A 23,117-nucleotide genomic window follows, 5' to 3' on the forward strand; every position below is an offset into this window, starting at 1 on the left:
TTGAGCACAGCCCGTGGTGAAAATATCATCACGGCAAAAATAATTATTCCTTTTTATAAGTCTAAAAGAATCTCTTCTGACTCTGCTGATGCACGCATTATCTTTTCACGTTGCATGTCGCTGTTGTCTATCTGGGTTCAAGAGTTTACGTTCAGTTTGAAATCGAATGCGAATGAGTTCCCCTAACTCATTTGATGGCAAATGTCATTCCATTCGAATGACATTAAATTTTCCCGTGTGACGGGTATTACTCGCGCCTGCACACAAACTGCTGGCGATCCCTCAAATGACTGTCTCGTTCATCTCGTCGAGACACGAAACGTTCATTTGAACGTCTTGTGTCCCGACAAGACGTTCATTCGAGGGATTGCAAGCCGTTTGGGTGCAGGTGCGAGTAAGAGCGGGCGTGAGAGAGGAAATCTGGGGGCTTTTGCTCATTGAAAAAATTGAAGGACACTTCGTAAATTCCAAAGTGTGTTCAGCGAAAGCCTGTGCCCATTCGACTGGCTATGCCATGTCCCTGGCCTTGGCGCCCGGTGACATGTTAGCCCGCCGCATGCGCATTCGCTCATTCTTCTGGCGTTTTCTATTGGGGGAAATCCACATTCTTGGGGTGCTTCTCCTAACCGCTTGCCCTGGAATCATCACTGGGCCGCTTGGGAGCCATCCGACTAACTCGACTGCTGCAACGAGACGTCCGACGAAGGAGCGTTGCCGCGCTTGCCGCTGTGCCATCACGTGATTGCTGAGAGAGTGTGAGGGGGAGAGGCCACAGCTGGCACCGTTCCAGGGCACGGACGGACGGACGCCGCGAGTATGAGCCATTAAAGGCTTTAAAGGCCATTAAAGGCACTACGGAGGAGGTTTCTTAGCGCGTCTTGTATGCTTTTGTCCCCTAGACATGCCGGCATTGCGGAGTGCGGTGGAGTTTGTTTACGCTCTGCCGCTCGCTGCCCGCGTGGTGAGGCAGTGGGCACGGACGCCCCATTTGGTGATCGCTGTGTCTGAAGGGGCAAGGTTCTGACTGGTGTTGTATAAGTCGCGGGTCGCTTTTTGTCGTCGCGACGATAGATTTTTTACAAGCACTGCTCCAAGAGGGCACATATGTAACCGACAAACGGAGGCCTCATGAGAGCACCTGAGGTTATAATAAAGCAGGCAGCGCAGGATCTCCAGGGCACCCAAGGGGTAGTGGGGGGATCAAAGCTGGAAGCAGGGCGGCCCGTGGGTTGGGGTCGCGGAGCCCGAAGCGTGCCAGGGGGTGTTCGCATAAAAGATTGGCTGTCCGGAATAGCGGACAGCCGATCTTATACACCTCTGGCACACGCAAGCCTCGGCGAGCCCTAATTACCCACGCACCAGTCCGGGTTCTAGCTTTGGTGTCCCCGTTGCCACTTAAATTTGGTGTCCTGGAGGCGCCGCCAATAATGCGAAGTAATGACAGGTTGTTATGATTAGTAAAAAACACGATTTAATAAATATTACTTCCAGCCGCAACTTGTGACGATAAGTTCAGCACTACCGCGCCCCGCGACTTCTGCAACACCAGTCAGAACTTTGCCTCTGAATACGTCGGACAGACTTTCTAGCGCCTGCGGCGCTGATGCTGAGTCAGTCATCGTCACCGGCGGCCTTTGACCCACTCGCGTTCAACCGCGGTTGCTAAAGATGTGCCTTCTAGATTTTAAATATGCGCGGCCCAGTCTCTACTACGGTCGCTACTGCTCCCACAGAAACATCTGTGATGTTATTTGCGGGGTACATCGCTGTAAGGCGCGAGAAAGCTATGATCCGGTGCGAGACAGTCTGTCCGACACAGCGGTCGCCAAATCGGGCGTCAGTACATTTTACCGCGCCGGCAGCCAGCGTCGGAGCGCTAACAAACTCAATCCCGCTCCGGACAATCGCCTACAACACGCGCTAAGAAACCTGCTCCGTAGTGCTAGCGTCATAGAGTTAGTAGATGCTAGCATGGCCTAATAGGCTAGTTGTGCCTAGGCCATAGAGTTTCTCACTACATTATGACCTAGGCAGAGTCGGCAGAGTCATCATAGAATAAAGAACCAAAAGGAGCAAAAGCCATGCAAAAGCCTCCAGCTGATCTCCAGGATTTCCTCTCTCGCGCCCGCTCTTACCCGCGCCTGCGCACAAACGGCTGGCGATCCCTCGAATGAACGTCTCGTGGCTCTCTCGTGGCGCATGGAGCTGTGCGGATTCGATGAGTGGTATACTTTAGCGACTGTTCATGCGGCTTTTGATGAAAAAAAAAAGCAATACCTTTGGCCTTTAACGCATTTATGGTAGCGAATTCATTAGGTTTAGTGCATTTCGCTTGCACGCGCGTTAATAAAACTAAGCGGCGTACGACGACAGACACCACCTATGCGCGTGACCCTGCTCGTGACATTTCTGACCACAACCTCTACTTCCTGCGTTCCGTTGGTTCAGTCCTTCAGGTTCAATCCCATGCTAGCATAACCTCGCAGCATCTTGGCATGATTGTAAAACCAGTCCAACCAGATAATACCTATAAGCAACTCATGAAACCATGAAAATCCTTATATTGCTATAACCAAAACAAAGTGCACGCGCACGGCGGTTTAGCGCGTAGTGTGTCGGTGCATTTTAGTAGGTCTCGTGGTGGTGTGTTTTGCGTTGATGTTGACTTGCCTGCGTGTTTTCTTACGGCGCCGAAGTTCAATTCGCGCAAATCCGGCGCTCCCCTGCTGTCATGGCTTTAGTTTATCTCGCGTAACCATTACTTCTAAAGTTCCTGACCCAAGGATGCGAGTCTTGAATGTGGCCGAAAAAAATGATGCTGCCAAGAATATTGCAGAACTCTTGTCGCAAGGGCGGCATCAGCGACGCGAAGGACTGTCGAAATACAACAAGATCTACGAGTTTGATTACAGAATTTTCAACAGCACTTGTAGAATGGTCATGACGTCTGTGTCGGGACATTTGTTGAACCTGGATTTTGTGAGTAGCTACAGGAAATGGTGGGTTGCTGTCAGTCGATCGCCTGTAACGTTGCATGTGACATCGCAGCAAAGTTCCGCTGAATATGCCGTTTCCATTCTCATTTGCCGATGGCAGGTCGAGTTTAATAGCGGCAACTGCTTCTTTCTTGTCGCTCCCCTTGTTCTCTTCCGTCTTTCCTTGTTTGCGCTAAGCGATCATATTTATGGTCTACTAAGCAATATGAACCGACTAGCCCAGTAACATGTACTTCTGGATTACATTTCTTTGGCGCTCCCCTTGTCCCCTTCCGTCCTTCCTTGCTTCTAGCGATGTTTCGGTTTGACGTGATGTGACATTTTCATGCTTGCGAGCTTTCCTGTGTTACCCAGAAAATTAAGAGAATCTCAATCTTATAGTGATGAACTCATCCTGCAAATCGGTGCAATAAGTATCAACCATGCAGCGTGGGGGGCGATGCGTTTTGTACGTCGTCTGTACTGGAGTCTTCATGATTGCATCTCAGAAACTGGCATTTCAAGCTCCCACAAACGACCTGCCCGTGTATTTTTTGTGCTGCACAACAGTTCTCTGGCCATACCTATGTACAGGAAGGCTGTACTTTGCCATATTCTGGAAGTACACAGCAGTCATGTTTATTATCGTTTTCAAAATAATGGTTGAGAGTAATAGAATTGAAGTCAGTAAGCATACAAAGACTGCAGATAAAGGGACTAAACAATGTTTTGTTTGTTCCACCTGTGTGCTATATAGGCATGTTTCTGATATTGAGCCTTTCTGTCCCTATTCAGCTTTTTGTTGTGTTAATGCTACAGGAATGGCGTAGTTTATGTATTTTGTTTTACATGGTTGACATTGCTCAATGGCTTATTGTTTCTTTAATTTGCTATTCTTCCCCCTCCCCCCCTATATGTGTGTGCGTTGCTGCTTCCATTATATTTGGTTGCACGTCTATCATGAACCACACAACCTTCAGCTTACTAAACATCATCACAATCCAGGCTTAGATTTGATGTTTCCTGTTAGCGTTTTATATGCATGATGACCTCGGGGAGTTCGTAAGCTGGTTCATAGTGTGTCATTGACAGGCAGGACAACTACAGCACTGTGGCAGTGCCTGTGCCTTTCTTGTTTTCGTTGTGTGTGCTTATTTAACACTAACCTTGGCTTTTGAGTCACTAATCTTGAACTAAAAAGTGCAATAATCTCGTTTTAATCTGGAATAAGTCTTTGCAGTTTTTTTCTCATGCAGTTGAAGCACCAGGGCCGCGATTTTAGAGTGATGCCTTCTGCTGGTTTCTATTTCACTCTTATCATGCATTGTTAATGGCCAGCTGATCCCATTGATAACACAGGATGAGTGTTGCTTGGTCCACTGATGAAGCCCGAAAATTGATAGTATCAGAAAAGGAATCGCTACAAGATCACATCCCTGTAGTGACTGATAACCATGAAACCATAGGTCAGCAAACTCACTCTTGAATACATTGATTCATACTTGCTCCACACTGAATTCACAGGCATGAGATAGAGCATTAGTGAGTGACAAATGGTGTGAATGGATGTGGGTATGAACGGGAGTGAATCCCTTTTAATGTGAGTATGAGTGGAAGTAATGAGTATGAACGTGAGTGACTACTGGTGAGTGTGAGTATGTATGTCAGTGAGTGACAGTGAGTCAAAGAGTAAGTGCTAGTAAGTGTGAATGGAAGTGAATATGAATGCGAGTGAGTGTTGACAAGTGCATGAGACTTTCATTTTGTTTCACTGAAAGGGGAAACAGCATTATCTAAAGCATAAGTGAAACGACATACTTTTGTAGCATATGAATTAAAATTTAAACGGAACATGGAAGGAAATTGAACGACAGCAGCAATTAACATTAAAATATGAAGTGATAGAAAATAAAATTAAAGGTGATCGGCAGTTGTAAAAACTGTCATGCAGTAAGGCCTGTGATACGATTCCACGCAGGAACGTTGTAGGGTGTGCAGATTTTCGAAACTTTCAAATAACGGATAGAATAGTATACTATTTGATTCAGTCTTTATCAAATAGTCACTATTAGTAAATGCAAATATTTTTCAAGTACTTTTCAAATATTTCAATATGTCAACTGCGCCCAATTAAACATAAAATTGGAGCAAACGTACAGTAAACTTTCACTCCTACAGACATAGTTCAGATACAAAACATGAGGACTTGTGTAGTGGAGCAGGGGGGCATTCTGTAAGTGTCCACCTAGTGGACATGTCCATTTCATCTGCTGCTGAAGTGCCGATTGGCTGGGGGTGTCTGTCTCCTTCTGATGCATCATACAGCTCAACCAGTCAGAGCAGAAGAAATATATATGTCCACTAAGCGACTTGCAGGATACCTCCCCACCCCCTTGGCTACATCGCTTATGTAGCCATACTTTACAGACTGTATATACAGTGATCATTCGCATCCTGTTAAGTCCTGTGCATGTGAAGAAACTACTTGTTTACTCCTAATGCCCTATTTGAATTTTTAATAAACAATGCTTCATAATGTGCTATGTAATCACAGAAACTTGCTAACTCTAAGAATACTAGGATATGAGCATCATTTTATATCAGTTCAGTTTTATTCCTTAAGGGCCCCTTTATTGGGGGGGTGTTATATAAGTGGGCATTACATTATATATCAGCTGTGATAATGGCTGTTCATTATTAAAAAACTATTCAATATTCAATTCGATTTACTTCTGGCACTATTGAATTTGGTCTCAAAAATCACTATTCGCACACCTCTACAACTTAGTGACAAATTGTTTTTGTTGCCATAATTATTGACTGACTCAATACTGTGCATTTTGCATAGGTTTAGTTCTTCATTAAATGAAGGAGGGCAACCGTCATCCATTAAGAAGCATGGCATGATGTGCTGCAGAAATCTGTGAGGTTGCTTGTAGTGTTGCTGTACTGTGCAATGTGAGAATCTCGTCCATTTTGCTGTCAAGTGACCACAAAAATTCCTGCATTTCATTGGTTCTTTGATCATTTCAGGCATTCATGTGCTCCGTCAGAGCTCTTTGATGCTCCAGTTGCAGAGATGTGCCCCGACCAAAAATATGAGCTTATTAAGCAAACACTGGAAAGGGAAGTAAGGTACTGTGACACACTTATCATTTGGACGGACTGTGACCGAGAAGGCGAGAACATTGGTTTTGAGATCATTGGCGTCTGCCGAAAAGGTTAGCGCTTTCTCCTCGTGCTTGCAGACACTGATAGCAATTGAGCAATTGCACCCTTTTGCTGCACATTCAAACAAGCTCATCTTCATTTCTGTTTGCATTGCAGTGAAGCCAAATCTGAGAGTCTACAGAGCCCGGTTCTCTGAAATCACACCTGCTGCAGTGACACGTGCGGTTGCCAACTTAACTGACCCTGACGCAAGGCTCAATGCAGCTGTTTGCGTGCGCAGAGAGCTTGATCTCAGGATAGGTATGGCATACTTGCAGCATTTTTTAGCTATTGCAACTTCAGTCTAATAGCCCGCCATTGTCATTGTGTCTCTTGAAGTGGGTGCCATTGCATGCCTTTGATGACAACTGTTTTTCACGATTCACTGGACATACCAGGTGCTGCATTCACTCGGCTGCAAACTCTTCGGCTGAAGCGAGAGTTTCCACAAGAGTTAGGCGACCGTCTTGTCAGCTATGGTAGCTGTCAGTTTCCTACACTTGGATTTGTAGTTGAGAGATATCGGGCCATCCTCAACTTTGTTCCAGAGCCTTTCTGGAAAATTGAAAGTAAGTTATTTGCCTTGTGTGCATAGCAGTTTGCCTACTGCAAAACCTGAAAATATAATAGTAATTGCTCAGACTTTGAAATGTGGGCTACTGTTTAATGGGTCACATTTATTATTATTATTATTATTATCATCATCATCATCATCATCATAATTTCTTTGACACACTTTGTCATTGTTTCTTTGTATCGTTTTACTTGTACCATATGATATATTGCTACTTATGGAATTTAGTGACTCATTCAAAACACCTGCTATTGAATTTGTTTGTTTGTTTGTTTTTCTTGATATTTTAGCCTTCTGCGCAATGCCCAATTTTAATGTCAGATTTCTTGTACCTTTCTGTGTACATCCCTCCCTACAGTAGTGCCCTCGGTGTGAAAGTAGGGCTGTGATTAAACGAGTAAATACATTGAAATATGATATGAGCATGTCTGATGTATTTGTGTTTATGCCCCCAATAATAGCTATATATTTAATTTGATGTAAACGTTCGTCAAACTACTTTTGTTATTGACACTGAGGACAGCCTTCCTAGCAATTCCTTTCATTGTGGTTTGGACCTCATACCTGCTTCACTTTAAAGTTATGTTGCGGTCAGACTGTAATGACTTCAGTGAACTGAAATAGCAAGCTGGGGAGGCTTTTGGTTTAGTTGCTTTTGTCATGAATATTACATTTGTTACATGTTTAGCATAGTAAAGCTTTCGCATGGCTTTGTGATGCTCATTAATGAAATACAAGTTCATACACTTGATTTGTTTGTTTGCTACCACTGTATAAGAGTCAGTCCTTTTTGCTAGGCAGAAATACAGATTATCTCTATACAGGCAAACAAACACACTGGCAATGTGGTAGTGTCAAAGGTCCATGGTTCAAACTATGGCAGTTTAGGCATGTAATATAGGTATCCTGATCACATAGTAAAAAACATTTGTTTTGTTGTAAGGTGTTTTTCAAAAATTGCTGGCTGGTGTCACAACATTTGATGCTAGAAAATTTTTAGTTATACTGTTTTTTTGGCATTTAGTGTTTCACTCGAAGGATGGTATAAAAGCCGAGTTTTTGTGGAAACGGCATCGGTTGTTTGACTACCACGTCTGTTTCCTGCTGTATGAGCGGTGCCTACATGGGAACGTAAGCTCTTTCTGCTGTCATTTGCATACAACCGTTTGAAGCAAATGCAGTGCGAGAAAAAGAAATTGCTCTTTTTCTGTTTTATTTTGCAGCCTCCTCAAGCAAAAGTGATTGAAGTCAAAAGTAAACCAAAGTCAAAATGGCGACCACAACCTATGGACACTGTGGTAGGTGTTGAACCAATTTCACAATGCCTGTATATATCTTTTCTGATACATTTTGTCAAACTTGTAAAATCTGATCCAGCTGTTTTAATTGTTGCTCATTGTTTTTGACATTGTGTAAAAAGGCAAGTGCCAATTTTTGTTCTCGTATTTCATTGCCAGAGATTCTGCCTTTGCGGTAATGCTGAAGCATTTTTCTCCTTGAATTTCATTTTCGCCTGCTTAACATTCACAATGTCGAGTCCTTGTTTTTATGTTAGGCATAGTACTCTTGAAAAGCCTGCGTTGCTTAAAAGAGGCACGGAAAAAAATTTTGCCTGTCAAATGTCCACGTCTCTTACCATTTCCATTGACTGCAGCACAAAACCATACATTATTTGTGTATGTGTCCTTGACAATGGCCACAGGAGCTGGAGAAACTGGCATCCAGGAAACTCCGTATGACAGCCAAGGACACTATGCAAGTGGCGGAAAAGCTCTATACTGATGGCTTCATTAGCTACCCACGTACTGAAACCACCAAGTTTCCAGCTGACCTCAACCTGAGCTCTCTCGTGGAAGCCCAAACACAGGACCCACGTTGGGGAGGTGCACTACTGTTGATGCTGTCACACCACATCAGGGCCCTTTATGTTATGCATGCAGTTGCATTCATAAAAAGGTTTATAAAAGAATTTAATGCTATGAAGGAATGCAAGATTTGTGGGAAAGAGATAGAGCTGAGGCTACTTGACAAATTTGTATCATTGCATTGCCACAGGAAACACTAAAAAGGGATTCCTGTAACAAGAAAAACATAGCATGCAGCCAACATATGAGCAAATAATGTGTTCAAGTAGTACCATGCTAACATGCCTAAAAAGTTTTTCTTCGGGGGGGGGTTAGAGTTGAAAGTCAAGAAACATATGGCTGTGAGAAAACTCCATTAATAAATTAATTCCAAGAATCAATGAGAACAAAAAAAGTGAAATATTACCAACTCTCCCAGCAAACCACCTTTCTGAAATATTAGTTGCCAAATAATAAAATGTCTTATTGGGAGGCTATGCGAAAAAGTAATCCAGGGTAAATTTGCTTTGTAATGCTTTTTACCCAAATGATAGTGTGCACTCTATTTGTAGTGTCTGATTCGAAGCATTTGAGTGTGAAGGAAACAGTGCTAGAAACAGGACAGTGATGAGAGGAGACAGACACAGCATCCTGTTTGTCTCCTCTCTTCATTATCCTGTCTTTAGTGCTGTTTCCTTCAAGTATAGTAATGTAGCAATCTGCCCAATTCAACACTCTACTGAAGCTTTTGAAGTTGTCATGTTCATGTACACTGTTGTCAACATTTAGGCTTATTTTAGAACAGATTTGCTTTCTTTTTGTTGCCTCTGTGTTTACCTTTGTGAAAAGACTAACACTGTCTAAATGTCGGCTGAATAAACAAGCATAAATTCATTACTCAGCCTAAGTGCTAGGTACTGTGACAAAAGTTGTGTTGCAGTAGCATACAATGTTGCTTTCTTACAAAAATGATGTGACCATAAGATGAATTATTTATTCCTATTTTCTTGTGTCTTTTCTGTTTTATATGAGTGTCAGATCCGGGTTCCCTGAATGATGAGTCAATGCAAAGGCAAAGACAACATAAATCATCAGTATCATCTTATGAAACACATTGCTGTCTCATTCATAGCAGTTAGAAAAAAATATGCTGTCTTTTAAATATTAGTAGCTATATGAAACCTAAATTCTGGATCAGGCTGATGCCTTATTAGAGTCAACTTCCGTTAATTGGACCCTGACGGGACCGACTAAATTTATCAAATTATCCGGCGGGTCGAATTAAGCAAGATCCAGAAAAAATGTCGAAACACACCACTGATTCATTTAGCAGTATTTGCACTATTCTAATATTAGGATAGAAATAATGCAAGTTTTTGCTCATAGAAATGCATGGGCACCGGCTGAGACCTTCGTTCAGGATTGAATTAAGCAAAAAATCAAATGAACGTGAGTCGAATTAATGGAAGTCTACTGTATCTCCATGTGTAGTAAAAGTAGTCTGGAAAAGTAGTAGTTTTATTCAGTAAGCACACTTTCTTGCTAAATGTCGATGTAGATGCACAAAATCAGATGCAGAGATAGATGTGGCAATTTGAGGTTTACAGAAGTAATCCAAATCCAAATTAGCTGTGCTGTGATTGCAATGCGAGGAACAAAAACTGGCATGCTAAGCTCTTATTCTGGAACTTTTTTCATTGATATCATTGAATTTTGGCAGTACTTGTACAAACCAACTGGAATTATGTTTACAGATTTTGCACGTCGCCTTTTGCAAGATGGTTTGACTCCACGGCAGGGCAACAAAACAGACCAGGCTCACCCACCTATTCATCCAGTCAAAAGCGCCCTTAACCTGGAGGTGGGTCGGCCTGCCTTTCTCCTCATTATGACTGTTAATGGCCATTTTTTAAAAACATGCCATATTCTTTTTTGTTTCTTTCATTAAAGATTGCACAGCCATGTAACAGCACAGTCAATTAAGAGTTACTGTAATAATGGGAATACTTAATTTTACAAGAAAAGATGCCTTCTATTACAAAATGATCTGCCTCTCAATCCTGTTGCATTAATCATAGAGTATCAACAAGCTGTGAAAGTGTGAAGGACATTGTGGAACATTTATGGTGGCTTTGATGTAAATCTTGGGGACATTTCGGAGCAGCTCAAGCAACAGGTGGCTGGCCGACATTATTTATTTGCTCGATTAGTTATGTCATTGCCTGATGTCTAGAATAAATGAATCCATGATTATTTTTAGCAGGAAAAGTATGCTTATTTCTTTTATATATACATATATCAGACATGAGAAGGCATGGTGTTGCACTTACGCAAGCTGCAATTTTCGCATAGTTTGACAATGTATAACTTAACACAAACACACAGTACATGGCTGTCAAGGTGTGTGGCGTGAAAGGCAAAAATCATAAACAACAAGTTGACAGAAAGAGTGCCTTGGACAGAAAGGGTGCTCATTCTGTCCGTTTGTTCTTTTTTCCTTTTGCACCACACACCTTGACAGCTGTGCACATATCATCCCAACATTGTACTTTGATGATTGCATATCTGCTGCACCAGTTAGGCTGCCTGTAATGTTCTTCTCAAGTGCTACAACCAAGATGGCTATGAGCAAAATGAGAACAAGGCAAAAGCGGGAGCCAATATTTCGACAAGTGGAGTTGTATTTTTAACTTGTCGAGCTATTGGCTCCCGCCTTTAGCTTGTTCTCGTTTTGCTCATTGTCTTGAATTTCCATCTCCTGCCTTACCCGTGTTTTCCCTGAACCACGATGGCTGCAACACACAAGTTATAACTGGGAAATATCATGCAAATACGCACCTCTTAGTGTGGAGCACATAAAAAAATATATATATTTATTTACTTATTTCGTTATTATAAAATACCGCAGACAAAATGTCCAAGCAGGGAGGACATTCAAAATGCAGATTAATAGTAAGAAATGTACAAGCACTGCACAAATAAAGAATGGATACAACTTTTTTGCAGGTTATGGGGCAGTGCTTCAGTCGATTCCAGTCTGTTATCATCCTTGGGAAAGAAAACCTAAATGTATCCATTCTCACAAAAATTGGTGTAATAGAATGAGGGCACTGTTATGTATGCCTTGTTAGCAAGGGTGATAAATATGGTGAGGTATTTATGGATAGCGTGTCATTAAAGAGTAGTGAAAGGTATTACAATCTGCTTTTCTTTCTTCTAAGTTCTAGTAGGTCAATCCCATTAGTCTTTAATAATGCGGTGGGGGAGTCAGTGGCTGAAAATTTGCTGTAAGTGAACCATATCGCTTTTCTTTAGATTCCTTACAGGTTTTTGATATTGCATTTTGTATTAGGGTCCCATAATATTGAATTGAATTGAATTCTGGGGTTTTATGTGCCAAAACAACGATTTGATTATGAGGACGCCGTAGTGAGGGACTCCGGATTAATTTTGACCACCAGAGGATCTTTAATGTGCCTTCAATGCACGGGACACAGGCATTTTTACATTTTGCCCCGATCGAAATGAGGCCACCGCAGCTAGGATTTGATCCTGCGAGGTCGTGCTAGCAGTGCCACGCCATAGCTGATAAGGTGGGTAGGGTCCCACAATATGAAAGCATGTTCCAGATTAGGCCTAATTCGAGAACAATAAGGAAGCTGACGTAAAAGGAAGCATTTTTAAACTTCCGCCATAGAAAGCATAACTTCTACAAAGTAGAGAAGTAGATGGTATTTATGTATATGTTCCACGATAAGTTACTGGTTGTTGTTACGCCTAAATATTTATAGTTCAATACTTTCTGCAAAGGTGGTGATTTGAGTTTAAATGTATACCGGTATTCTAGGGCTATTGCCGCAGTGTTTAAAGCTTTGTCAGCCAGGAATGCCTTTGTGCTCGATCATGTCATGAGGTGCTTCAGAACGAGGTACACTACTTCTCAACATTATTCTGATCTTTCTAACTCATTCTTCGTAAAATGCTCTAGTCAGCTGAGATACATTTGAAACTTGCATTAGACCTTGTGTGGGGATCTGGCTGGCACCATACCCCAAATTTTTCTTTTATTTTTCATACTTTATTGATGAGGCATGATACATCATTGGTTTGGGGCAGCCTTTGAATATCCTTTTTTGTCACCGTTGATGGCGGTGAGTTGGGTGAGCAGCTGACAATTTTTATGTGTTGAAGGGATGCTCACAGTGGTTTGCTGGAAGCCCCACTCTAGATTCAAAGTTACGAGAACCACAACTTCATTGTAAGTGATGTGTATCCTGGACAGTGCTGCCAGCTCTAGGGAAATTTGCCCTGATCTAAGCATTTTAGTCCTTGTCATTAAAAAAGGGAAATTTGTCCAAAGCTAGGGAAATGTGGGGATGGAACTACTGACATGACGGCGTGACTTGATTTCAGTCATTGCAGATTACCTCCACATTAGTATGCAAAGCATGACTTTTGATCGTGCTGGAGCACAGTGAACGTATCTAACCAAGGAAAAGACAGGGTGGGGATGCCCTGAGCTTTTTAGCAAAGTACTGCTACTACAATTTTGCCGTTCATACCTCTAGCTGTGTTGTCAATGTCTGTGCACTCTGAATGAATTTTGTATCTGAAAGTGGTGGAACAAACATCTGCTGCAACACCAAACAAAGCAGCATGAGCAAGTCTGGGCATAGCACAACAATTTGGTCATGGCGTGAAATGCTGACTATGCATGCATATACTAAAGTATACCAGGAACCGCTCAGAGGAAGAAAAACCTTGGACGAGGTCCCAGTGGTCATGTGTTTGGGTGAGTTTTGCTTTGGAGGAAAGATAAGAATTAGCCGGGTATATGCATGCTTCGCTGCAAATGACGTGTAGGTGTGTAAATGTGGTTGTGCTATGTCAGTATGTGGCGTGCAAAAAAGAAAAAAAAATCTAATGCAGATCCAATGCACTTGTTAAAAACTACGCAAAGTTTTGAAAGCTTCGCATAGATTTTAACAACGAAAGTGAAACAAAAGCGAGTGCATGGGATGGTAACAAAGTTGTTCACAGCCGCCATATATACGACACACCGTACGGCGGCCTCTCGTTCCCGACGTCGTTCCTAGATGCACATTGGTCTCCTTTTGTTGCTTCGAGCAACCCGTCACAAGACTAGCTTTGGATTTATAGGGCAGACGTGAGAGTGTCATGGCTGGTTACGTGCATTTGTGCAGATGGTAGATGAACAAGAGGGGGCCAGGGGGTTGTCGCATGAATTTGCCGATACCCTCCAAATTTCAGAATGTTTAACTGGTGGCAAATGACACCAAACATGACGATGAAACAGTGCGGACGGCACCTGCTCTTTACCATCGGCGCCGGCTGCGTGCGGAGCGGCGATCAAGTCACGTGATGCATGGTTCTTTCATCTGTCACGCAGATTGGCCTTACGATAGCTCACCTGCCATAAAGTTAGTATAGCCCTTCTGTATTTCGGAGAAAAACTGGAAAGCAAAAATTTCTGTGCATTAAATAAAAGATAGCCGCAAAACACAGGTCCACTATTAAAATGATAACCTCATTGATATTCTTTACAAAAGAACATGACTATTTCATTAGTTTCAGAGGGAAGAAAAGCACGTAATTCTATTCAACAGAAATTCTATCAATAAAAAAAAAATGTTTTCTGGACCTTCATATGCACCCTGCGCACAACCTGGAAAGACGAAAGGCAAGAGCCAAAGCTCTCCTGCAATAGATAGAACACGACAGAGAACATGCGGCTTTTGTAGATGCTGCATGGGTCAGAGGAAAGAAAGCCTTTACGGCAGTAGTAGTAGATACAGATGGTCTCATTCGGGATGCTATTACAATCATGACTAAAGACACGACAGTCGCGGAACAAGTAGTGATAGCATTGGCTTTAGGGTTTAAGGAATAATAAGTAGACGCGACTTTACAGCAACTCTAAGATGGCTGTTTGACACTTTACCAAAGGCTTTGTAACCAAAAGGGCTGCCCAGCTGATAGGTGAGATGGACATCCAGGGGATCGAAATCCGCTGGTTTCCTGCACACATGGGTTCTGTCGATCCATCTCGGAAGAATTTAAACGATATGGCTAACGCAGCTGCACGAGGACTTACTATCTGTGAACTATGCGACCAGGACCATAATGATATTGTCACAGACAAAGCCCCAAAGACTTCGGTTGATGCAATGGATCTTTTATCTAGCTGTCCTGGCACCTTCGTCGTTGTCTTCTACTGGGAGCCACCCAACATACCTAGCATGTGGCACCGAATTGCACCGAGTGGCTGTCAGTTGTGTCAAGGTCGTGGCATTACCCCCCTCCCTAGAAGCATCGTCTCGATGTGGAACATTGTTGCACTGGAGATTGCCACGGTGATACTGTTAAGGAAGACGTAGATGGTGAGAGAGGTGTAGAGCTTTGCGGTCAGCGGGAGTGGTATAGCTTCAACCTAGAGACGTGAACGACATCGGACAGACGTGGGCGTCGGGGATGGTGAGTGGTGCCTTTTCCTTCAGGAATCACTTCGTATGTAACGTCACTGAGTCATTGAACGGTCCTATAAGGTCCAAAGTAGCGGCGCAAAAGTTTCTCCGACCGACCACGCTGGCGGATCGGTGTCCACACCCATACTTTGTCACTGGGTTGATAAGTGACGTCGCGGTGACGAAGATTGTATCAGTCGGCGTCGTTGTGTTGTTGGTAGCGGATACACATTTGCGCGAGCTGGAGCACCTCTTCGGCGCATCGAGCGAATTCGGCAGCATCAGTGACAACATTAGAACAGTGGCTGGGTAAAAGCATTACGTCCAACGTTGTGACAGCTTTGCGGCCATGCACCAAGCGAAAAGGGATGAGGCCGGTAGTTTCTTGAACGGCAGTATTATATGCAAACATAATATATGGGAGAACGTCGTTCCAGTTTTTGTGGTCGACGTTAACATACATGGAAATCATATCAGCGATCGTTTTGTTTAGCCTTTCTGTGAGCCCATTCATCTGGGGATGGTAAGCAGTGGCTTTGCGGGGAACTGTACCACTGAGAAGCATGACATCTTCTGTGAGCGGCGCTGTAAATGCTGTGCCCCGGTCAGTTATAACCACTGTTGGAGCACCGTGGCGGATTACGATACCATGTACAAAGAAGGTCGCAATATCATTAGCAGTGCCTCGTGGGAGAGCTCAGGTTTCAATGTAACGTGTAAGGTAGTCTGTGGCAACAGCAATCCAACGGTTACCAGCCCTCGACATGGGGAATGGTCTAAGCAAATCGATGCCAATCTGCTGAAAAGGGATCTGCAGAGGATCCATGGGACGGAGAAGTCTAGCGGTATGCACAGGTGGTGTCCTGCGTCTCTGGCAGTTGCGCATGTCTTCACATATTGCTTTACGTCACGACGAAGGTTAGGCCAGAAGTACTTTTGGTGTATGCGTAAGAACGTCAGTGCGAATCCCAAGTGGCCCGACGATGGCTCCTCGTGAGAGGCACGCAGGATGTCGTCACGTAGTGAAGACGGCACTACAAGGAAGCAGGCGGTTGCGGTCGAGTGAAAACCCAATTTGTAGAGAACGCCATCGCGGAGAAAAAACGAGGATAACTTGCGGGCGAACATATGAGGCAGCTCTGGTAGACGGTTCTCCAGGTAGTGGATGAGAGGCCGGAGTTATGAATCATCGCGCTGTTGCTTGCTGATGTCTGATACTGTGATACTGGAAAGAAATGCGTCCTCTTCATCAACATCGAATGGCAACGGTTGAAGTGGAGCACGTGACAGGCAGTCAGCGTCGGTGTGTTTACGCCTGGACTTGAACATTGTCGTCATAGCGTATTCTTGCAAGCGAAGACTCCAGCGTGCAAGACGGCCAGATGGATCCTTCAGATTGGCGAGCCAGCATAATGAATGGTGATTTGTCACAACTCGAAACGATCCGTCGTACAAGTATGGCCGGAACTTAGCAATTGCCCACACAATGACCAAGCATTTCTTCTCCGTGGTGGAATAGTTCCTTTCAGCTGGAGACAAAGTGCGACTTGCGTACGCAATGACGCGCTCGGCTCCATCTCACCACTGTATGAGGACGGCACCAAGGCTAACGTTGCCGGCATCCGTGTGCAACTCGGTGTCACTGTCCTCGTCATAGTGTCCTAGAACTGGAGGTGTGTGCAGATGTTTCTGGAGTTCACAGAAGGCCTCTTGTTGGTCCTGCTCCCAGACAAATGGAACATTATCCTTTGTTAACCATGGCAAAGGCTCGGCTATCCGTGAAAAATTATCCACGAAGCGTCGATAATATGCGCAAAGCGCTTGAAAACGGAGGAGTTTGTGTTTGTTCGAAGATGTTGGAAACAAAGCAACAGCAATCATTTTGTCGGGGTCTGGTCGAGTTCGTCATACCCGAAATGGCATTGTTCAGGCTTTAGAGACAGGCCAGCAGTACGAAGTGTGTCAAGAAATGCTTCTAAGCGCTAGAGATGCTGCTCAAAAGTTTCTGAAAACACAACGATGTCATCTAAATAGACAAGGCATGACTGCTACCTGAGACCTGATAGAACCGTGTCCATCATGCGCTGAAAAGTAGCAGGCGCAGAGCACAATCCGAAAGGAAGGACCTTGAATTCGTAGAGTCCATCAGGCGTAATAAATGCGGTTTTCTCACGGTCACGGTCATCAACCTCTGTTTGCCAGTAGCCGTTACGAAGGTCCATCGATGAGAAGTATCGAGCATGTCGAAGGCGGTCCAAAGACTCATCGATGGGGGAAGGGGATAAACCTCCTTCTTGGTAACGTTGTTAAGCTTGCGATAGTCAACGCAAAAACGCAGTGTACCGTCTTTTTTTTTTCACGAGAGCCACAAGTGACGCCCATGGACTGGTGGAGGGCTGTATGATGTCGTCGGTAAGCATTTGTTGGACTTGATTTCGGAGGGCATCTTGCTCTTTACGAGAAACACGGTAGGCACGTTGGCGCACGGATCTTTCATTGGGATTTGTAATAATTCCGTGTTTCGCAATAGGCATTTGGTTGACCTTCGATGTTGAAGCGAAACAGTCCGCAAAAGACTGTAAAAGGCTTCGAATGCTAGCTTGTTGTTCACCTGATAGTTTAGAATTCACATCAATATTGCTGTTGGCTGGTACGTCACAGTTAGAATTTCCATCATTGTGTCCTACAGTGAAACAAGCAGGAGAGTCACTGACTGGCTCCAAATAGGCGATGGCAGTTCGTGGGGCGAAGTGCTGGTATTGACTACTGAAATTGGTCACTAAAATCTGAGCAGTCCGTGACGACAGCTGCAAGATGCCGCGGGCTACGCAAACCTGTCAAGCCAACAAGACTGACAGATTGCCTTCAGCGATTCCGAGATGGGGAGGATCATCGTCTGTTTCTACGGTGATCAACGCAATACTTCGGGGTGGTAAAGTAGCGCAGTCACCCGAAATGCGTAACACCGTGGACTGTGGGTGATAGTCGTCCGAATGAGTTGCGTGTTCGCTGGAAAAAGTGACAAGCAACTCGCGAAGGTTTATGATTGCGCCATACTCCAGAAGAAAGTCCATGCTGAGTATGACCTGCCTAGAGCACTCTGCCAGTATAATAAATGAACCGACAAATGTGGCCTCACGAATTTGTATCCTCGCAGTGCATTTGCCTATTGGCGTGAGAGCATGACCACCGGCTGTACGGAGCTTAGGTCCTGGCCACGGTGTCGTCACCTTGCGAAATGCAGTAACCAGTTGTCCGCTCATGACAGAATAATCGGCACCAGTATCGACAAGAGCGGTTACCGGGTGGTTATCTACAGAAATGAGTATGTCGGCTGAAACAGGTTTACGGTTTTCGAAGGAAGGTGCCGAAGGTATGCAGTCGTCGTCGTCATCGTCGACGACGTCGGGGTGTCGCAGCGGTGGATCTTTCGAAGTTTGTTGGACAGTAGCCCCACCCCTGGAGGCCGCTGTTCTTAGTTTCCCCAACTTGGGCTTCTGGGCCAGTCGCCCACGGAAGCGGAGAACGTATTGTAGCGGCTAGGTGACACCGATCATCGAGGAGGTGGTGATCGTGACTGGCGCCTCAGCGGAGACAGAGATAGAGTCATTGGCAGGGACTGTTCAACCAGTGGGAACTGTGCGTACGGCGACGAAGGTTGACTGGCCAGATATTGCTGGATTTCTCTCGAGCGCTCTCCCTCACGTGGGCGACGAGCGCCCGGGTGATAGCCCTGGAGTCCTATGCTTCGGTAGTAGCAGGCACAGTACAAGTGGCCCGCTTCGCCACAGTGGAAGCAGAGTGGCTGATAGTCAGGTGTGCGCCACACGTCTGACTTTTGCGTATTGATTCGGGGGCTCGTCGACCCGTACATATTTGTATGTGAAGCTTGGCCCTGGAAGTGGCACAGCGGTTTTTCAGAAGAAGGCGGGTTACGGTGGTTCACGGGCTGCGCAGGTAGCCTCACTGCTTGCGCATAAGTTAGTATGGGGGCGGCTTCAGGTCTGGTTTGCACGAATGGCTGTCCCGCCTGGCAGACTTCTTCGCAGCTTATATCTGTGAAGGATGTTACGGTTGGTTGAAATCGCACTCCCTGTAGTTGATCGAGCTCCTCACGCACGACACTACACACAAGCTCTCGAAGTACATCGGTGTCGCAGGGCAACGAGACAGAAGATGCTGATCCCAGGCTGATTTGGCGATCGTAGACTGAGGAGCGTTGCTGAAGGGGTCGCTTCATTGTTGTCGCCTCACTGACGAACTCAGCTACTGTAGCTGGAGGCCTTCGCATCAGTCCAGCGTACAGCTGCTCCTTCACTGCACGCATCAGCAGGCGGACCTTCTTCGCTTCTGTCATGCCAGGGTCAGTACGCTTTAAAAGCTGCGACATGTCCTCTACGAACATGGCTACGCTTTCGTTTGGCTTTTGAACCCTACTCTGAAGGGCTTGCTCTGCTCACTCTTTTCTTGTGGGACTGCTGTACATATCGCGTATCTGCCATTGAAATTCTTGCCAGGTGGTGATGGATGGCTCGTGGTTAGCGAACCATGTTTGGGCAGAGTCCTCTAGGTTGAAGTACACGTTCCTTAACTTTTTCTGTTCATCCCAATAATTGACGTCAGCCACACGATCGAAGTCATCGAGCCAGTCTTCCACGTCCTCAAAAGGCTCACCATGGAACGGCCGTGGCCAGCATGGCGTGTGGAGAACCAGCTATGCAGGAGGCTGTCTCGTACCGTATGTCTCCTGTGTCTGGCTTGCGGTTGTGGTGGGCATCCTCGGCAGATCTTGCAGGCCGTATTCCGGAGACAGTCTTTGAAACCGTTGGCTTTTACGTAGGTTGTCCGCTTCCAGTTCCTGGGGGTCAGAGTGCATAGACGCGTACCCAGCACCTCCACCAGTTTGTCATAGACGAAGCCACAAAAGACTTCGGTCGACGCAATAGATCTTTTTTCTAGCTGTCCTGGCACCTTCGTCGTTGTCTTCTACTGGGAGCCACCCAACATGCCTAGCATGTGGCACCGAATTGCACCGAGTGGCTGTCAGTTGTGTCAATGTCGTGGCACTATATAGGAGGAGAACAGGGACCAATTACTTACATATAATGAGATCACAAAGCATTACTACATGAACAGAAGGGAATTCCCAGTGCCACATGCTAAGCTCAATAGAACTCAAGCGGTGACTCTGAGATTGTTACAGACAAGAACTTATCCGAGTCCAAATTTTATTAACAAGCTATATCCAGAAAGAGAGGTACCAATCAACTGCGAGAAGTGTAATGGCATCATTACTCTGGATCATATGCTTTGGCAGTGTCCTGTGTCTTTCACAGACTGTGACAAGGAAAGAGACTGGTGGCGACGAGTCCTTTACAGGTGAAGTTCTTTTTGATTAAGTACAGGCCGTCCAGAAGGCATACGATACGGTGGTAAGGTTAAACCTTACTGTCCCGACGTGGGAGCCGCCTGCGTCAACCTAAGGGTTGATCTTCAGGATGTGAATAAAGCTCATCATACCATATCATACCTGACCTTCATATACTGGAACTGAGCTGTAATCAGTGCTGGCATACAAATTTGGTGTTGTCTTTATTAAGAGTGGGCCATACTGTACATCTTGATTCCTAGTTACATAAGTTACTGGTAGCGTGCTACATTCTTGTTATACAATGCTCGCAGACTCCCGAGCATGTGCAGCACCGTATTTTCATGGAAATTCTGTGCTGTGCATATCCGAGATGTTCACATTTGTTTTTCGACCACTGCCGCCACTCACTGCCTCTACCTACTGCGCGCACATTTGTCCGCATCTTGACACTCATCACCACACTATTTCAATCAGGACATTTATTGATTCATTTGTCATCAAAGGCAGTGATTGCATGCCACTTTGCTTCTTGTCTGCACTCTTCAGTATTGAATTTTAACAGTGGATGTTCAAGAGGAAAAAGAGATTCGATTATTTTAGCCAGTTGTTTTCTGCATGGGGTTGTTATTGATTTCGTCGATGAGCATGGTGGCTGACAGTTTCAGTGCCATCTTCAATTTACAAGAGAGGAGAAAGAAGAAAGGCCGGGAGGTTAACCAAATACAAGTTTCTGGTTTTTTACCCTGCACTGGGGGGGGGGGATAGGGGTTTGAAAGAGGACAGAAAGAGAGAGAAAGAGTTAAAGAAACAGGAAGGGGATTCCAATTGGAGGTGTTCATACAGGCCGATGGGTCTCAAGAAATGCAATAGCACTTGCACAGCCTTCTGATGCAATGTAAAGCCCTGTCGATGTTGTAGAATTCTTTCTTCCAGCAGAGGCCAGTCGTACAGCTGGTTGAGCACAACGGAAAGCAATTGTCTCTGCACACTGTACTGTGGACACTGGCAGAGAAGAAGACAGATTGTTTCTTCATCGTTGCAGTGGCCACAGGCTGTAGTGTCAGCCATCCCTATGCGGAACGCATAGGCATCGGTAAATCTGACGCCCAACCATAGCCTACACGAAAGGGTTGCATATCTTTGGGGGAAGTCTTGGTGGAAGTCGAAGGCTTAAGGTTGGATCCAAGGTATATAACAGGGCATGCATGAAATGTGCTGCAATTTAAAGAAATAGTGTGTGCATGCAAGTGCAGCTTCTGGTGAACAGGAGTGACTTTCCACTGTCTCTGTGGGGAAAACTTCAATCCAAGACCGATTGCCCTCACCGCCTGGTTTTCCTCCCACTTAAGCTGTGCAGTGAGTGGATTTCTTGCGGCTTTTGCCACTTCCTCCCACTTTGCCTCCAAATGTAAGCATAGCCTAACTCGTTTAGGCTCCTTGCATCCATAAATCTTGTACCGCTGTCACCCAGGGCCTAATCTTCAGTTAGGAGACAAAATTATTTGTGTACTGAAACAGCTTAAAAATTGGGAAATCATGATTTCTTCTGACATCTTGAGATGGACACAGTACTGAAGTGGCCCTTTTCTTCATTTAGATAACTTCCTCCACCGATTCATTGCGAAGTCTTCCTCTCTGCCTTTATTTTTCTGGCTGCTCATAAACTGATGTAGCAAGGCTAGTCTTGAACTCTGCCAGCAGGAAGAGCTTCTGTGCAGGTTCATTATGGTTGATTGCTGTGTTTCTCTTTTATAGTACACGTGTAAACTCAAAACACCTTTAAAAAAAATTCAACTTCATGTATCTACATTTCATGTATCTGCAAGTCCTCATTATAAAAAATAATGGAACATTTAGTCTGTGTCATTGTCGCTCCCGTACAAGTTTCTGTCCTTTTATCAGATGGTATTTCATGACCATAAAAGTACCTAAAATCTATTTCAACCGTTCTGTTATAAAAAATAATTCCTGGTGCACATTGTTGCATTTTTGCAATTACTTATAGGAGCTTTTTCCCCCGTCAGACAAATTATTCTGACGTAAGAAAGCTGCTTAGTGTCTACTCAATCAAGATGTAGGCAACGACCAGAGATATTTTGTTTGGCTCCATTGTGCCCAGCAATGAACTCGAAACTGTGAAAACTGTGAAGACTTACCTGAATCACTGATGACACGTTCGTGAGGTGTCTGCCATGCTTGTCTAGGCTTAGCTTTCACCACTGTTGTGTAAATAGCAGCCCATGATGTGCAGTATTCGAAACTATGTTGCATAAATGCAGCAATGTTCTGAGAAAGCCCCAAATGTTGCGAGCACTTATCTTTGGTGCCATTTCTTGCTTTGTGGAAATATGCAACATTGTGCACTAAAGGGTTAAGGTAGAGTTGCCGTACAAAGTCAGACACTGACATGCAGGTCTGACTTGCACAGCCCGGGTACGTGGTTATAGTATACTAAAGTAAACGCAGCTCCATCCAAAGTTTAGAGAGGATGCCTAAAGCTTTTTTGTTGTGCAGAGGAACACAGAAAGCAGAACCCTTGTCGTTATGGCTTGCTTTTTTTATTTTTTCAGTTAATTAGTCAAGGCTTCACCCACCAAAGGCACAAATTAGACAGGCTGTGCAAAATGCATGTCTGTGATGTAGCTGGCCTTGCAGCTA

At 44.7% G+C, this 23,117-nt stretch overlaps 1 protein-coding gene across 9 annotated transcripts in view; it reads left to right on the plus strand.

Annotated features, from left to right (window-relative positions):
* Positions 1 to 2,184: 2,184 nt before the first annotated feature.
* Top3alpha (topoisomerase 3-alpha) overlaps positions 2,185 to 23,117 on the plus strand; it is a 62,787-nt gene continuing 41,854 nt past the window's right edge. For 2 of the 9 annotated variants that reach the window (XR_008608999.2, XR_011894700.1), the window contains exons 1-8: positions 2,234 to 2,999; positions 6,009 to 6,196; positions 6,303 to 6,446; positions 6,584 to 6,754; positions 7,784 to 7,890; positions 7,983 to 8,057; positions 8,462 to 8,642; positions 10,358 to 10,464. Coding sequence is in view for 7 of the 9 variants with exons in the window: in XM_055062793.2 (XP_054918768.1) it covers positions 2,659 to 2,999; positions 6,009 to 6,196; positions 6,303 to 6,446; positions 6,584 to 6,754; positions 7,784 to 7,890; positions 7,983 to 8,057; positions 8,462 to 8,642; positions 10,358 to 10,464 (1,314 nt within the window). In the remaining 2 variants the exon portion in view is untranslated. The other 7 variants (XM_050195072.2, XM_055062793.2, XM_055062792.2 and 4 more) reach the window with 7 other exon arrangements.

This window comes from Dermacentor andersoni, chromosome 1, assembly GCF_023375885.2.
Source record: "Dermacentor andersoni chromosome 1, qqDerAnde1_hic_scaffold, whole genome shotgun sequence".
In the NCBI taxonomy this organism is placed as follows: domain Eukaryota; kingdom Metazoa; phylum Arthropoda; class Arachnida; order Ixodida; family Ixodidae; genus Dermacentor; species Dermacentor andersoni.